The sequence below is a fragment of the Tarenaya hassleriana genome, unplaced genomic scaffold (genome assembly GCF_000463585.1).
Source record: "Tarenaya hassleriana unplaced genomic scaffold, ASM46358v1 Cleome3, whole genome shotgun sequence".
Lineage (NCBI taxonomy): Eukaryota > Viridiplantae > Streptophyta > Magnoliopsida > Brassicales > Cleomaceae > Tarenaya > Tarenaya hassleriana.
In genome coordinates, this window is record NW_010966177.1 from 1,932,190 (window position 1) to 1,948,250 (window position 16,061).

Below are 16,061 nucleotides of genomic sequence, written 5' to 3' on the forward strand. Positions count from 1 at the left end.
AAAGGAAACTGATGATTTCAGACAGCATTGGAGAGAGAAGCTTAATTAATTAGTCAATAGATCAGATCAGGGTGGATTTTTTACTTTGATTGCCAAAGAATTAAAGATTGTACAGTCGGTCCAAAATAAGAAAAAAAAAAATCTGTATGTTACAACAATAATCGCCTATATTCTGTTCATCCACACAAATAGACAGCTAATAAACAACACCAATCCTATCTTAACATCATCATCCTTTGTACGGGGGTTTGAGGGGGAAAACTCCAGACTCAAAACGGCAAAAAAATATTACCTTTGGAGAAGATTAGGACAGTGAACATATTCAACTGCTTTCTATGTTGTGTCCATTTAGCCTATCAGATCGTTTAGGAGCGGACGTGTCGTGTCTGAGTTTCTTGTCCACATTCCTCTCTCACCGTACTGAGCTCTGCGAGGGGAAAAAACGAGACAGAGGGGCATTAAGGGATGGCCGGAAGATCTAAAAGCAGAAAAGGACGCGAACTGATAACACCATAACCTAAATGCCGACGAGGTTTCGTCCAAGAACATTGACTACAGTATCAAGACATAAGTATGGGTAGCTAGAGACCTTACACTAGTTGCCTGTTGGAGCTCCATTGAGGAAGATTCCCCGTTTTCCTGCGTCAAAATCACAACGATAATTGCCATTTAGTTCAAATTTCCGTCATGAAAACAGAGTATTGCATCTACTGAACTTCAGAATGAATACCTCAATTAGCAAATCTTTTCTGGTGATCAAACCTATCACACGAGAAGGACGGGGGACGACAAATAGATGCCTCAACCCGAGTTGCCGGAAAAGGTTGTACACCTGAATCAACAACCCATTTGGGGATATTAAAGAGCTGCTTCTCAACATATCGCTTTCTAAACAATAATCATAGACAGAGTTTATCACCTTTGTCAGTGACATGTCTTCAGAAACAACATATGGAGATGGATTTAAAAATGGAGCAAGATCTATGTACATCTCTAAATCATCTGTAGTTAGATGTATATCATCTATGTTTATCCCTTTACTTGAAACGGGTTTAGCAAACTCGCTAAAATTGTGCCTGGAGGAAAGCATATTCAACTATTTGTTAGACAAAGTACAACTCCTCAGGTGCAGCACTTAGAATGTAAAAAAAAAAAACTAAATAAATATGAAAACCATTTTACCTGATAGATCTTGAACTTGGATCACAAGGCAAAGGACTGTGCTGAAAATCAACCTTTGATTGAAGGAGAACAAGCAAATGACTGCAATGGTGAACCAAACTCAGAATTCATATCTCCTAACAGATGACGAAACCCTTGCAAGTTAGAAACGTTTATGTAGATACACTAAAACTCACATACCTACGAAGGACTAAGCCAATGACAAGTGTTTCGCCGCTTCTTGTGTGATCAATTACCTAGTACAATGTCAACACGTACAAAAAATCAATACTAAGCACTATAAGTCACAACTCAAATACCAGAGGGAGAGAGTAAATTTACAGGAAATCCGTTGTGTGTATTGGTGCGCAAAATAGAATAAACATCTGCAACCTTGACAACTCGAGGCAAGGAAATGACCTTCAAGAACACAACAAGAAAGCAGTTATGTTGTGTAAGATATCGAACATGTGTCAAAGACCATCTATTTGTCCATTAACAGGAAACAGCTCCATTCCCTCTAGTTGAGGAGATACTATAGCTACCTTCTGAGTTTTGCATGCTTCCTTTGCAGTCATTTGCCGCATTTGGTACTTGGGTCTGGATTCCAGTAATGGAATGCCCCTCAGCCGTGCTTGTACTTCATATAATCCCTCATTGAAAGCATCACCAACAGCCTAAAAACTGATCAGATGAAGTGCATACTGGTGGAAATCAAGATGACAAATGATGCTCTTATAATGCATACCTTTGAGATCAGAAGAACCAGCATTATAAGAGGCAGAAGTTTCAGGTTGTTTGTGATTTCAACCATGATAACACATAAAGATACTGTCATCCTCATTGAGCCACCAAGAAAAGAAGCAGCTCCCAGCAAGGCATAACTAAGGTTCAAAGAGTTACTTTTGCTTCAGAATTTGATAAAAGAATAAATAAGAAGCTCAGCGGGTAAATCAAAGCAAGAAATGCTGCTACCACAATAAGTTCCAAGTCCTACAGAAAAAAAAAACAAGGGGAACAAATTACTACAGAAAGAGACTCACGTTCCCTCCTCTATGTTGAGCTTCTTGTAAAACCTGACGACAAACATGCCAACAAGGCGTCCATAAGTTGATCCTATCATTATTCCTGGAACAAACTGACCAGCAGGAACAGCAGTTCCGAATGTCACCACTGCTAACGTGTAAAACATAGCCTGCACAATTTTTTTTTTAAAAAGGACGGATGAATAATATTTGGAGACTATTGACAAGAAACAAATTCCAAGAAGAAATAAAGTGGTGGAAAACCACTTTTAAAATCATATCGGCAAATCTCTTATCCTCTTGCTAACATGCTTACAGTACACTGAAACTCAAACGCTATGAATATATATTTGCATGCGGACTTTAGATTTTGGACAGATTCTTTTAAGAACAACCCAACTGGAAGAATTCCGTACCAAAAAAGTCAACAGACTCTGAGCACTAAACTCATGCATTGTATTGGCGCTAAACAAATTCCGTATGGCATCATCCTGTCACCAAAACAAGAAGAAAGGATCCAATAAAAAACAACTAGCAGAAACCAGATACAAGAAAGTAAAAGAGGAAAAAACTACGATATTCCTTCAGGAAAAGGGGAAAAACCTGAGTATTGAAGAAAATTGTTGCAAGATCATTGTATTCCTTTTCTGTCTTGCAGTAGAACTGTGATTATCGAGAAAAACCAACAAGAATGCAAAGTCAGAAAGCTTGTCAGGTACAATGGCATTGCTGAAGTTCCAGGAATTGTTTATTCAGGTTTCTTAAGAAAACATCTGGTCAGTACACAGGTTGCTTAAGAAAACATCAAGTCAGTACATGATGTAAGTATTCTCATGAGTAGTTAACAGTTCATTAAGCATAATTAACAATGGCTAGTATCATCAATGAGCACCGCAAGCTCAAAGAACATCCATATGCCAGAGTCGCAATTGTAATTGACCTCTGTCAAGGTGTCTTACATTTACATAATTCCCATACATTCCTGGAGGCCGTGGACATTCAATACCAGAACCAGGATCTGCTTCAGGGCATGGGCTACACCTCCTTAGGAGGGGTAACCCAAATGAGATCGCTGAAGTTATACAGGAGATGATGCATGCTTCAATTATCTGAAAAAGTAACAATTTCATCCGCAGTTGCTTAAAGCCAGCAATGAGCTTATCAGACCAAAAAGACAAAAATACGCAGAGCCAAACCCATAAAAATGAAAATTTAAGATAGTAGCTCACTGAAGATTACCTTAACCCGATTGCCTTTCTTGTGCAAAGAATTCCGACGCCAAGATGTTATATAGAGGGTAAGTTGGTTGAACAATGCCCCTAGAGGAGTAAAATACCATGGGAAATGAAAGTGCCACAGAATGATAAATGGATTCAAAGCTATTTAAAAAAAAAAGAGCCTAACCAAGAAGGCCTCCGATAACTCCAATTACAGCCATCGGCAATAACTCCTTGAAGTAGTAGTCATCTTGGCCACTGCAAGAAAGGGAGAGAAAGGCATGTTTGAGTAAATTCCAGCATGCATGATCAAGCTATTTAGCATCAGAGACCTAAGAGAAATTAAGGCCCTTACTCAGATACGTCCCATATGATGAAACCACCTGCACCAAAGTGGCCACATTTTCCACTCTTGCACCATCCCATTGCAGTTCGAACCACAACAGCTACCACGGCTGAAGTGAAAAAGACACGCCACATGAGTTGACTTCTCCACCTTCAAGAGCACGAGCAGATTAATCTAAATGGACATATTGTTTACTGAGAATCACATTAACTACGATATCCCAAGGATAAATGCATTGTTGTGCGGCCACAGCAACTGGGGAAGAAATAGTACTAAAATAGACAGACAAAATTCCTAAGTTGTTTTTTTTTAATCGGAAACAAGACAGAATTCTTACTACTTCTAAACATGTGGTGAGGAAAAGAGCTTACCAAGAAGTGACCTCCTCTAGTGCAAATAACACTCCACCAACTGGAGCTCTAAAAGCAGCGGCAACTCCAGCTGCACATCCACAAGTGACCTTTCAGGGCACCAGAAAAAGTGGAACCATAAGCTTATCTAAAAGAAAACTTTCACTGCATCTTTTACAGCTGAAAGAGCGGATACAATTCTTAACAAGAAGCATCAAGGCACTCACAAGATCTCGTCGATCTCTGTCACTCTTGAAAAGCTGCGGCCAACGAGAATTCAGATGATATTTCGTAGATCCACCCTGAAAACACAGAAAACAATGGGAAGAAATACAGAAACCCGATGAAAAGACACCAATGAGTATCATGAAATGCAGCATTCAATCTCCATTTTCATGCCGATGGATCCTTACCTGACCAAGCAAGGACGCGATGCAGGCACCTGTATGTACAAGAGGACCTTCTTTTCCCAATGCTAAGCCACCGCCAACAGAACCGATGCTTCCAAATATCTACTAACAGAAATAGCTATAAAAATGCATATCCAAGATATAAAAATATGAGTTTCAAACAATAACATTATCCTCCACTAAAGTTCTATGCACCTTTCCAATGAGGGTTCTAAAGAGCAGGATCCCATGAATATCAATTCCTGCACAGTCAAATGCAAGAAAATCAAAGATAGAAAAATATAGGAAGCATAAACTATAAGCCAAATTCGATCAGACAAGTAGACTTACCATTCAGATAACCCTTAATCTCAGGAATACCAGAGCCGGCCGCAGCAGGAGCAAATTGGGTAATGATATACGCAGAAGAGAAGACTAGTGCGAGATTGATGAATACATAAACGATAAAGCCAGCAAAATACGACTTCTGGATGATGGAAAACGTGAGGGCAAATTTCCATCCGGCAAAATTCTCGACTGAGAGATTGATGAAAACAGCTGCCAATCCAGTACCTAAGACGAATCGACAAGAATCAAACCCAAATCTTCGATCCGAAAACTGAAAGATGACGCAGAGCACACAAAGACACATACCTATCCCGATGAGCAAAGAGAAAAACCATTTGACGGCGACATAGTACCCAACATAGAGCTTTCCTCGCTGCGCCTGAAGACCGAATACAATCAGCAGAGCAGAATGAAACAACAGGGAGAAAGAGAGAGAGAGAGACTTACCTGCTCTTCTCGGTAAGCGTAGTTCTCGACAACCTCGTAGTCGAGGCTCTCAACGCCGTCTCCATCGCGGCTGGAACTAAGCTGCTCGACGCCGTCGGCGGCGGAATCGTCGAATTCCGGGATACGAGACCAGATATGCTTGGCGGATCCGATCCCGTTCTGAAGATGATTCGACAACATAATCAAACCCTAGCGCTCCAGTGAATTTGGGAATCGATTTGAGCGCCGGAGGATTCAAACGGGTCTCAAATTCATTAGCTTCACCATTGCCGAGTTTGATCGATGATGATGATGATTCGATTCCTGAGGAGCTTTATTTATTCCTTGTAATTGGACTTGCCCTTCTTAATTACGACTGGATCCAGTAATTAATTATTAATGTTTGTTCTTACGATAATCCTGAAATAAATCGTATCTAATGAAAATAATTTTTTTTAAAAATTGATTTTTTTCAGAAATACGTCTTTTGTAAATAACAATCGAATTCGAAATTTCGAATAGGATGAAAATCAGCCTGAAATCTTATACACAAAACAAATATTTATTTATTTTTTCTAAAACAACAAAATCTGAAATTAAAACTAAAACAAATATATACAATTTTATAAGTTGTGAAATTAACGATGACAGAAGAAATATATATTTGAAAAGATAAAACTAACATGAAAATTATAGATATTAAGACACAATGGCGATCATAACATTTATTTCAAATTTTATATGTCAAAAAACTCGAGCTGAAACAATGGGTTTTGTGTGGAACCCAACCTTCTATTGAAATCTGAAAGTCAGTCGGGTGTAGCGAAACACTCTGGAAGATAAAGAAGGTTTGGAAGCCGCGGAATGAAGAGGAGGCTTTGGAGACACTGACTGAATCAGAGTGTTATCAATATAGTTATTTTGGATTGAAAAATTATTAACAAAATCGCAGGAAAACGAGAATTCAAAATATAAAATTAGAAAAAGTACTTATATCTATAACCTTTTTTATATTTTTTATTATAAATATTTAGATCTTTCATCTATCTGGATTTTTCATTGATTTTTTTTAGAGAGTAGCTTATAAATTAATTTTGGATTTCCCCCCCTAATTTATTGAATCAATGACGTGAAAATTAGTAATGGCCCTACAATCAAACTTAGTTTTAACAAAAATTAATGATAGAAAGCTTAAAAACCAAAGTTCTCGTTGACAGATTAATCAAATCCCTTTTACGGTCAAAACGAAGGGTTTATAAATGATAAAAAAGTGCAGATGAATCTAGAAAGGCTATCAGCAATTGATTATTCAGACGGTCCACTGTATTCCTATCTTTATTGTCATTATTTAAAATTTATTTTTTATATGCATGCATGAGAAGAGGGCTCCGAGCTGACCATCTTTTTTTTCGGCTCTGTAACAAAAAAAAAAAAAAAAGATCAGCGAGAGAGGAGATGAGACGTGAACGGCGTCTGCATAAGTCGCCCGACGCCGTTGATTTCCCGAGCAATAAATATTCCGGCGGACGTGTATCCGCCGTCTCCGTCGCCCGAGGGTTGTCGGTTTTCTTCTCTGGGAACCTTCGGCGCCCGAAACGGGAAATTTACCCCGCGAGCTCCCCCTTCATCGATGAGGTCATCGCCGAGCCACTCCGGTGTTCTATCCTGCTGGAGCGGTTTTCCGGCGGCAGAATCCGTCGACGGAGGAAGTAACGTCTCTTCGATGGAGGAATTGCATGGTGCGATCCAAGGGGCCATTGTACGTCATTGCAAGAACTCGGTGAGGCAGAAGAACAGCAGTTTGGTAATTAGTCCTGAAACATAGTCTCCAATATTAAATTTTAGCTTCTTAATACATTTAATCGAAACCCATGTCTCCGATTCACGTAATAATGCTCGTCGTTTTTGCAACAATATACGCCGTACCATCGAGAAACATAATCAAGAAATAAAATAGATCCTAATCACATGAAATATTGATCGTCGTGTACTGGTTATACGGACGATGTTAAAGTTTGTGTAGAACCCTTTTTAAGACAGCGTAGATCGATCAATAAGTAAAATTCGACGGTCTCTACGTGTAACCATTTTTTTTTTTTTTGCATGGTAATAGAAAAAAGAAAAGTCAAAACAAGTATTGCATGTGGACATCCGATTGAGGAACGTTATACGCATGCAAGACTTTATAGGAGAAGCACTGATCCGAAAACGACGGTCGTTATTTATTGTAAATATTTAATGATGGACGCGAATATCTACGAGTACGTAGTTATCTGTGTAACTTCCATGTCCAAACAGTTATATAGACTGTCGGTGTTCTCAATCGGTCTACGTGATGACGTGTGCTATGTGCTGTTTAGGGTTTTTGTTTTGTGATCTATCGTTGAATGTCGAGTACAAATTCGTGTATTTCAAGAGGTTGCAGCATCAACGAGAATCACTTAAATGTATCAAATTAACATTGTTGCAAGATGAAACTCAATATCGAGATTTTTAAATAAATATATCAGAATCTAATCCATACAATTTTGTACTAATTGACTGTGTTTTATTTGTGCTACCACCATTGTACATTTACGCTACGTCCGGAACCAATCTTTGTATATGGACCATTTTGATCCAAAAATTATATCCATCTCCACCAGTGGAATCGAACCCAAGACTTTGAAGATGACTTTATCACCTTTCAATCATTGGACCACCAGCTATTGGGTAACTATGTGGACATTGTTTACATCTTTGTAGCATTATATATATATATATATATATATATATAATATCAAAATTCAAATACGGTTGAATTATTCAAGTAGTTTGTGAATATCGAAATTCACCCATGGAAATTGGAAAAATTGGAACAAAATAGCTTAAAACACATAGATGATATAATTAATAAGATGTGAAATTTGGAAATATATATTTTGTCTAGTCCATTACTTGGGAAAATGGGAGAGTATAAGAATGAAGGCGAAAAAACGAGGAATGAATAGGTCTAAATTTACTTGAAAACGAGTTATTAGAAATGACTTGGATATGTTATAAATATCGGAAAATATGACGCAAAATCGAAATGAATAAAAAGAATAATTCATGCGGACGACCCCAAATAAATTTGGAATTAATGCCATGTTGTTGTTGTATATTTCGTCTAGTCGGTCTTAAAAACTACAATAGATGGCCTGCTTAATCGGATCAACGTCGTCTCTAATAAAATTTAAATAAAATATTTTGATGATTTTTAAATATTCCAGTTTATCTATTTTTAACGTCCCACTACATAACACATTGCATGAAAAAAAAACAAACTAAGAAGTTATTTTGTGCAATCAAATCAATGTGATATACAAGCTAGCATTCGTTTCGTGGCATAGAGGCTCGACCATATTATCCACAATATGCATATTATATTATATATATAGATATAGATGTATGCGCGCGTGTGTGATAATGTGAACGTTACTACTATGAAATTATCATGATCAATAATGGAGGATTTATGGGACCTTATGTTTGTCTTCATTTATGTCTGAATATCGCGAATTTCGTACATATCCAAGGACCGTCCAATAAAAAACTAAATATTTAAAATTGCTTTGTAGTTTTGAAAATGTTTTGACTCGCGCTTTAATCATGTTTAACTCCCAAAGTTTTTAGCTCATGTGACCACCATATATTCCATCTGGGGTTAGAATACGAAAAAATAAAAATTCCATCGTATAGTAAATAAAATTTATTTTAATAAATCGGATATCTTATATCAATATTTAGATTAATCTCCAAATCTGATAATATAATTATGTGACAATATATTAATGATTAAAAGCGATCATCTGATTTTGTTTAATTCGGTTTATTTTTTTATACAGTTCGATACACAACATTGAATTTTAAAAGAATTTAATCAACATAATATTTATAAAATTATTAAACCGAATACCATAAAAAAGAATCAAATTAAAAAAAAAAAAAAGATTGCATGAACAATGATTGAATGATAAAAACACTGACACGTGTTTAGTATGATACTCTTTGTAACATCGTTGTCTCACTCACTTATACTGTTATAAGCAATGCCATGTAATAATTTTCGCATTTAATAAAAAAAGGACAAAAGAATCAGATCTACCTCTCTGTGTCTCCCAATCAATGCGTAATTAATTTGGTCATACGCTGTCTAATTTAATTAACTGTGAACATTTGCCAAAACGAGCCAGTGGTCCTACCAATAATAGAGAGAGAGAGAGAGAGAGAGAGAGACGCCATGAAACCTGCAACTCAATGTGCCTACACGTACATGCATGAGCATGACCTCTCCTTCATCGGTTCCATTTTATTTTATTTAATTTTCATTTTATATACTAAGCTTTGGAAGAAGACTTTCAAATGTAAAACAGTGTATTTATTAGCTGTCGGTCCTTTACATGCCACTTGGCTCTCGTATACGACAAAGTTCCTGAGAGGATATTTGCGGAAAGAATATGTATATGTTTTGTTTTTTTTATTTATTTATTGAATGAGTGAACGGGTAATCGGAATTAGTTAAAATTTTCAATTGTTTAACGAACATCACCGAGAAGAGATGGGAAAGCTGCTCAATTGTCACATGGCGACGACACGGGGGTCATGTGATGACATGTGTTCGTTTTCATCATTATCATGATCATGATCATGATCATCATCATCATCATCATCTCCTTTTTTAGAATCAAGAAAATGGGCTTTGCTTCTATTCGTCTCTCCATGTGATAATCTAACGTAAAATATTTATTATATCCTTAATTATCCTCCTCGATCTCAAAGGTTAATTAATCACACTTGGTTTCATCATCATCTCTGTGAAAGTTTTGTCTTCTTGCGTTCCCGAACATGTCCATGTGATGTTTCCTCTTATTCTAAACACCTTATTACCTCACTCTGCTTCTTCTTTTTCAGACCGCTCTCTCCTCTTCTTCTCTCTTTTTTTAACCTGTCCTCTCCCCAATCCTTTGTCTCTGATCATTTACTCACTTCCGTATATACAACGTTCTCTGTAATCTCTAAGCAGATTAAGCGTACGGTAACTGTACTACGTACTACAATGGCAGTGGCTTCTCCGGAGGCTAAGGTGGCGGTTGCGGCGGACCTACCGCCGTCGAGCCCTCGTATTTCCTTCTCTGCCGACTTTTCCCGCGACAACGACGGAGACGGAGACAGCGACGGCGACTTCATCTGCATCAGACCTGTCGTGGGCAAGGAGGAAAAGGAAAAGGGTCAAGCGAAAGTCACCGACTTTGAGTTCCTGTCGGAGAATGCGAACTCCGGCCAGGCCATGATGACGGCCGACGAGCTCTTCTTCGAAGGAAAGTTGCTTCCTTTTTGGCAGATGCAGCAATCAGAGAAGCTAAAGGGAGTGAGCATCAAGACAAAAGAAGGGAACGAAGAGCGAGTTGGCGAAGAAGACGATCGAGGGATGGAGACGAACAAGGACAAGGAGGACAGAGTGAGCTGGTTTCTGGACGACGACCCATCTCCAAGGCCGCCCAAGTGTACGGTCCTCTGGAAAGAGCTCCTGAGACTGAAGAAGCAAAAGGGTCGTGCCTCGTCGTTGTCTCCGTCGTCGTCATCGTCGTCCACGTCATCGTCGTCGAGCTCACTGGGGGACGCGGCGAGGAAGGAGGAGAGAGAGAAGGAAGGGAAGAGAGGGAAGAAAGGGTTGGTGAGGACGAGGTCGTCGAGTATGAGGATAAGGCCAATGATCAATGTCCCTATTTGTTCTCATCCCAAGTCGTCTTCTTCTCCACTGCCTCCTCTCTTTCCACTCTCTCTGAAGAAAGGAAGGGTAGACAGACGCTCTTAAAAAAGTCTTCTCCTTCTCTACTACATACATGTCTCTGTTGTTTTTTTCTCCTCTCTCATTTCTTTCATTTGTTCAGATTCTCGAGTGTTCTTTCTCTTTTTGTCTCTGTATCTACTCTTTGATTGAGTTTGTGACTAAGCTTTGATTAGATGGGGTATGTGTTCTTTTGAAGTTTCATGATGTGTGACAGTGTAAATTCATTGACGTTTTCATACAATAATTAACAGGAACCAAACAAACACAGACACAGACACACTTATCTATCAAATCCTTGACAAAGGTTTATTATCAAAATGTGAAGCTTTGGACAAATGGGTTCTGTCATTTGAGTAATTAAGATGTGAAAAATGTGGAAACAGAGACTCAGACACACTAATCTATCAAATCATTGACCAAAGGTGTATCAAAATTCGAAGCTGTGATCGTGCCATTTGAGTAATTGAGATATGAAACTGCGGGAACAGTCTGTTGTTTCTGGTGAATGATGAGAGATGGGCACATGCAAGATGCAGACTTCTCCTCTGTAGGATTTTTTGACTTTCTCTTGGACCTGGGACCACTCCCACCACTACTTACTACCCTCTGTTGTCTGTACCTGCATTTGTTAAAAACACTACATCTGGTTCAAAGGCAAAATGCAGAGGCTCAAATATCACATCTCTTTCCACGCTTTCATCTTCTCATCTCATTACACAAACATGAAGTGGAAAACAGTTCAATGAACAAAAGAATGAAGAGTTTTTGTCACGAGTACAGTGTATAAAGACTTTTTGTTCTGTAATGACCATTCGTGAGTGAGGTATCTACTTGCACACCGGAGGCTACAACACACAAAGCACAAATTCTCGTCCATGCCAAGAGACATGTGTAAAAGACTTTTCTTTCTCCTTTTTTTCTTTTTTACATATAGTCTCTTCTCGTTAATGACAGCTCAACTCGGAGGCGGAGGCAGAGCCAACAACGGGTTGCCGGAAGTCCTGACGCATGACAAATTGAATCATTAGTATTGGCCGCCAGTTCAAGGAGGGGCTTAAAAGTACAGAGTTCATGAGGGAAAAGCTCACTTGGGAACTTTGTGACTTACCTAAGGTCCAGTCCTGGTTTCTTAAGAAGGTTGCTTGGAATTTGGCCCGTTAGGTTATTGTTTTGCAAAAACCTGGTTATCAGAAAACAATGCAGCAGTCAGTATTCATGGTTACAAACCGGGAATAGCCCAATGACAATAGACAACCATTCTCTATCCATTTTTTGTCAACAAAATTATAACTATGATAATAGTCTACGGAGGAGGAGATTCAGTGAGAATACACACGAGAATTCGATTTTCTTGTCAAAGGACATGAATTTTGAGAGCATAGCAGACAACATGCAACAATTGTCGAAAATAATCTAGACAATGATCAGTAGGCCAAATAGTAACATAAGAATGAAACTTACAGCTCTCTCAGGTTCTGCATTTCTCCAAATGAAGGAGGTATGTTTCCAGTGAACCGATTGTTTTCCAAGTGCCTTATAAATAGTGGAAACAGGACAGGATTAGCTTAGGACTATCTGTTGAATTATGACAACAGTTTCGGAATGATCAAATCATGCAAGAGAACATTTATAAAAGTATTCACTCACAATGATTCAAGCAATTTGAGTGAACTGAGGTCAGGTACGGGTCCTGAGAGAGAGTTGTTCCCCAGCCAACTGTTCATAACATAATAATATTAAGTGGTAATCCATGCAGTACAGAACTAATCGATGAATGGTTGAGGCACTCACATGGCAGACAATGCTGTTAAGTTGGCGACTTCAGGAGCTAATGAACCCGAAAGGCCCATATTAGTTAAGTTCCTAGTAACACAATGAACCAACTTATGTCAGGAAAACACAAATGGTGCTTCTAAAGCACAAAATCCCTGAGTTTGAATTCAATTCAACTCACAAACTGACTACGCGAATACGGGAGCCTTCAGAACATGTGACACCAGTCCACGAATACTGTCGAGGAAGACAAGGATCACCATTCCAATCAACTGGTGGGTTCTGCAGACTGTTTTTAATTGCATTTAGAGAAGTTGCTGCAAGAGCCAAGAAAGATGATTCAACATCATGCCGAAAGATATGCACAAGTTTACACACAACAATCGTCAATAATTTTAAACTTGCTATCTTACCATCTCGTACAAGGGCTTTTCCTTCAAGGGGAATCAGCTCAAACATTTCACCACCATTGATGAGGGGTCCCAGGGTTGACTCCCTGCTAGGATTTAGAGTTAACATTGTAGTCCCATCGAGAGGCCATCGGGTCGAGAAGACAACTGCGCCGGCTGGAGTTACATTCAAACTCCTATAATATGTTATACCGTTGAGGGTTATGTCAATGATCCTGGATCCCTCAGCCAATGAGTCAGAATCATGTGCAAAGTATAGGGCGATATAATAAGTCGACTTTGGTAAAGCTGTTGGAGGCCATATGAACTTTAGAGGCTGAAGCTGTGTAGATTTAAGACCCGTGTTGAATATCCTCGGAGGCGGAAGGTTCCAGAAACCAGAAGCCTGCACTTTCCTATTGTTCGGTATCGTAGAATTGAACGCGTAAGGCTCCCAAAACCTATCAAACTGATCATCTGGAGACCTGAAATCACCACATTTTCATATTGACCTGTAAACACCACGTTTTCACAGATTAATCGGAACTATTCACGATCCCCACCCGAGTTATTGACTTCATTGCATTCATTTTCTCAGATTCCATGTTCGAAATATTGCTGCGTTTAGGAATTTGCTAGAAACCCTTATAGGTCACAATACAGAAACTTTCCTGTAAACAACGCATTTTTCACGGATTAATCAAAAGTTCATCAAACATAGGCGGATAAACCTTTCTTTACTGATTACATTGCTTTCATTTCCGCAGATTTTATGTCCAAATTAAAAATGTATTTGGAAATGTTTAAAAAACCCCTAATAAGCAACAAAGCAGAAATTTCTAAGCAATTGATTGATAAGATCAGAAACGGAGTAAACTCACCGGATGAGCGATCCGCTGTAACCAAAAGCGTGCCTGGCGACGAGACGCAGCCCGAAACCTGTGAAATCGGTGGAATTGTAAAGGGAACCATCCAATCTGACAATTTCCAAGGCAGAGATAAAGGGGTCGGAAGTAGTATAAGAATTCCCGGCAACGCAGACGCTCATAGATTTTCCCTGCGCCACGAAAACCCCTTCATAGTAGGACGCGAGGCCATCTGCGTAATCGGCGGTGGTGTTGACTACGCTCCAAACGGTGCCGTCAACAATCTGATCGAACACCGGCGGCGAATTAACGCCGTTAACTTCGCCGTAAAAGTAGGTCGTCCTGATCATGTACTTCCATCCTCGGGAGACGCCGACGACGTAGCAGAATTTCCGGCGAAGGCCACCGGTGAGAGGGAAGGATCTGACGGTGGTTAAGGTACGGTCGAGGAGATTCCCGGCGGCAGTGATGTTCTTCGGTGTTCCTGCGAATACGAACCCCTCGTCGGGGAGCCATCGACGGCCGTCAATGACGGAGGGGGCAAAGGCGCCGCAATCGATCAGAACGGCTGCGAAATTCGAAATAGGGTTAGGGCTTTATCCATATACATACACATAAACACGTACCAGGGATAGAGAGAAAGACCTGAGGGAGAAGAGAGCTGAGAGAGGGAGGAGGAGAGGAGAGAGAGGAGGAGGAGGAGACGGAGATGGGGCATTGTGGCGGAGACGGCGGACCAAGAGAGAGAGAGAGAGAGAGAGAGAGAGAGAGAGAGAGGGTTTAGGTGGGGAAAAGGAGGGTTGACCCTCCACGATGGTGAGGAATGCAAGAAAGGAACAAAGAGGAACAAGACGTGTCCTCTAATTCGCTCTTTTTCGATTTTTTCAAATCTCTCCCTCTCACTCTCTCTCCGTTATTTCTGTTGTGAACGACGCGGGAATCACACGGCCCGTAGGCCCATTTAAAGGGCCCGTTACAGGCTCATAACATGGCTTGCATTTGCTGGCAACTTCTGTCGGCCCGGCAATTACAAGGACATCGATTTTTTTTCATTTCTCCTTTTTTCGCAGTCCATGTAAGAAAATATATATATATATATATATGTATATAGATGCTTCCGAGTTCCTATAATAATGAGCTATCGTCAATTCCATCTTCTCTTTTCCATTCACTTTATTTTTTTTGCCATTGCTTATTGAGAGCGAGAGTGTGACATGGAGGGTGGGGGATACAAAGCGTGCCCTTATCTTGCAGGATTTCATCTCTCTTTTGTTTACATGTAAAGATTAGGTAATGGCATTGTTCAAACACGTCTACATTGTGGCAGACCACAAAGGTATATTCAAAAGCCCTCTTATATATATATATATATATATATCATGTATGTATGTACAAAAGCCCACAGAGAGCCTCAACCTTGACGTGGGACCATCTTTTCTCCCGTTTTCCTTACACATCACGCGCACGTTAGCAAAGCCCCTCGCCGCCGACGGCTGGCGCCTGGTTGGGTTATGACCTTCCGACCGGAGCGCGAGTTAGCATTGACATTAGAGAATACCTAAGTGATGTATCTATTATTTGTTTTGGTAATTTATTCCGGAAAGGTATTGTTACAAACCTAAAGAAATAAATAAACTACCGTTTAACAAAAAAAAATAAAAATAAAAAAATAAATAAACTAATATCTGATATTAAAATTTATAGTTTTATGATTTTGAAAATAAGACCTGTGATTCAGAACCATCTTTCCATGAACCTATATCCAGAACGATGGTTTTTTAAGTAAGTATATATTTCAATAGTTTAATATCTGAATATTGAAGTACACTTTACAGTTTTATATATTTTTTTTACATAATAGGAAAAAAAATATAATTTGAACGAAAAGAAAGAGAGGAGAAAAAAAAGATAGAAAAATGTTAAAAAAAATAATAATCATAATGATTTCGAAGAAAATAT

At 39.2% G+C, this 16,061-nt stretch overlaps 3 protein-coding genes across 4 annotated transcripts; 1 reads left to right on the forward strand and 2 right to left on the reverse strand.

The window, feature by feature from the left end:
• Positions 1-68: 68 nt before the first annotated feature.
• LOC104818777 (chloride channel protein CLC-d) lies at positions 69-5,612 on the reverse strand. 2 transcript variants are annotated; one of them, XM_010548507.2, is made up of 23 exons: positions 5,284-5,612; positions 5,143-5,215; positions 4,840-5,061; positions 4,705-4,751; positions 4,513-4,611; positions 4,327-4,401; positions 4,121-4,209; positions 3,759-3,899; positions 3,591-3,661; positions 3,426-3,505; positions 3,146-3,295; positions 2,790-2,849; positions 2,603-2,677; positions 2,205-2,356; positions 1,910-2,045; positions 1,707-1,838; positions 1,504-1,581; positions 1,363-1,418; positions 1,183-1,263; positions 920-1,076; positions 731-832; positions 595-639; positions 69-427 (listed from the first exon to the last, which is right to left on the reverse strand). In XM_010548507.2, exons 1-23 carry the CDS (start codon positions 5,461-5,463, stop codon positions 413-415), a joined length of 2,316 nt encoding a protein of 771 aa, XP_010546809.1. In that variant the 5' UTR covers positions 5,464-5,612; the 3' UTR covers positions 69-412. The 2 variants fall into 2 exon arrangements, with proteins under 2 accessions (XP_010546809.1, XP_010546808.1); XM_010548506.2 differs by having other exon boundaries at positions 590-639; positions 5,284-5,611.
• A 4,429-nt stretch (positions 5,613-10,041) lies between these two features.
• On the forward strand, positions 10,042-11,272 carry LOC104818779. Its single transcript, XM_010548508.2, has one exon. The coding sequence runs from the start codon at positions 10,340-10,342 to the stop codon at positions 11,096-11,098; it is 759 nt and encodes a 252-aa protein (XP_010546810.1). The 5' UTR covers positions 10,042-10,339; the 3' UTR covers positions 11,099-11,272.
• A 466-nt stretch (positions 11,273-11,738) lies between these two features.
• Positions 11,739-14,925, reverse strand: LOC104818781 (leucine-rich repeat receptor-like serine/threonine-protein kinase At2g14510). Its single transcript, XM_010548511.1, has 9 exons — positions 14,748-14,925; positions 14,118-14,670; positions 13,261-13,721; positions 13,029-13,164; positions 12,866-12,937; positions 12,722-12,790; positions 12,536-12,607; positions 12,183-12,254; positions 11,739-12,075 (listed from the first exon to the last, which is right to left on the reverse strand). The coding sequence occupies exons 1-9, from the start codon at positions 14,818-14,820 to the stop codon at positions 12,030-12,032; spliced, it is 1,554 nt and encodes a 517-aa protein (XP_010546813.1). The 5' UTR covers positions 14,821-14,925; the 3' UTR covers positions 11,739-12,029.
• Positions 14,926-16,061: the final 1,136 nt, after the last annotated feature.

Bases quoted from the DNA above. Each gene is read 5' to 3' on its own strand.
- LOC104818777 (XM_010548506.2), bottom strand. From the start codon at position 5,463: ATGTTGTCGAATCATCTTCAGAACGGGATCGGATCCGCCAAGCATATC. The intron at 4,210-4,326 runs GTGAGTGCCTTG...GTGCCCTGAAAG, and splicing joins ACAGAGATCGACGAGATCTT to GTCACTTGTGGATGTGCAGC. The intron at 3,900-4,120 runs GTAAGCTCTTTT...GTGCTCTTGAAG, and splicing joins CTAGAGGAGGTCACTTCTTG to GTGGAGAAGTCAACTCATGT.
- LOC104818779 (XM_010548508.2), top strand. From the start codon at position 10,340: ATGGCAGTGGCTTCTCCGGAGGCTAAGGTGGCGGTTGCGGCGGACCTA.
- LOC104818781 (XM_010548511.1), bottom strand. From the start codon at position 14,820: ATGCCCCATCTCCGTCTCCTCCTCCTCCTCTCTCTCCTCTCCTCCTCC. The intron at 13,165-13,260 runs GTAAGATAGCAA...TGGCTCTTGCAG, and splicing joins AAAAGCCCTTGTACGAGATG to CAACTTCTCTAAATGCAATT. The intron at 12,255-12,535 runs GTAAGTTTCATT...TCTGATAACCAG, and splicing joins ATGCAGAACCTGAGAGAGCT to GTTTTTGCAAAACAATAACC.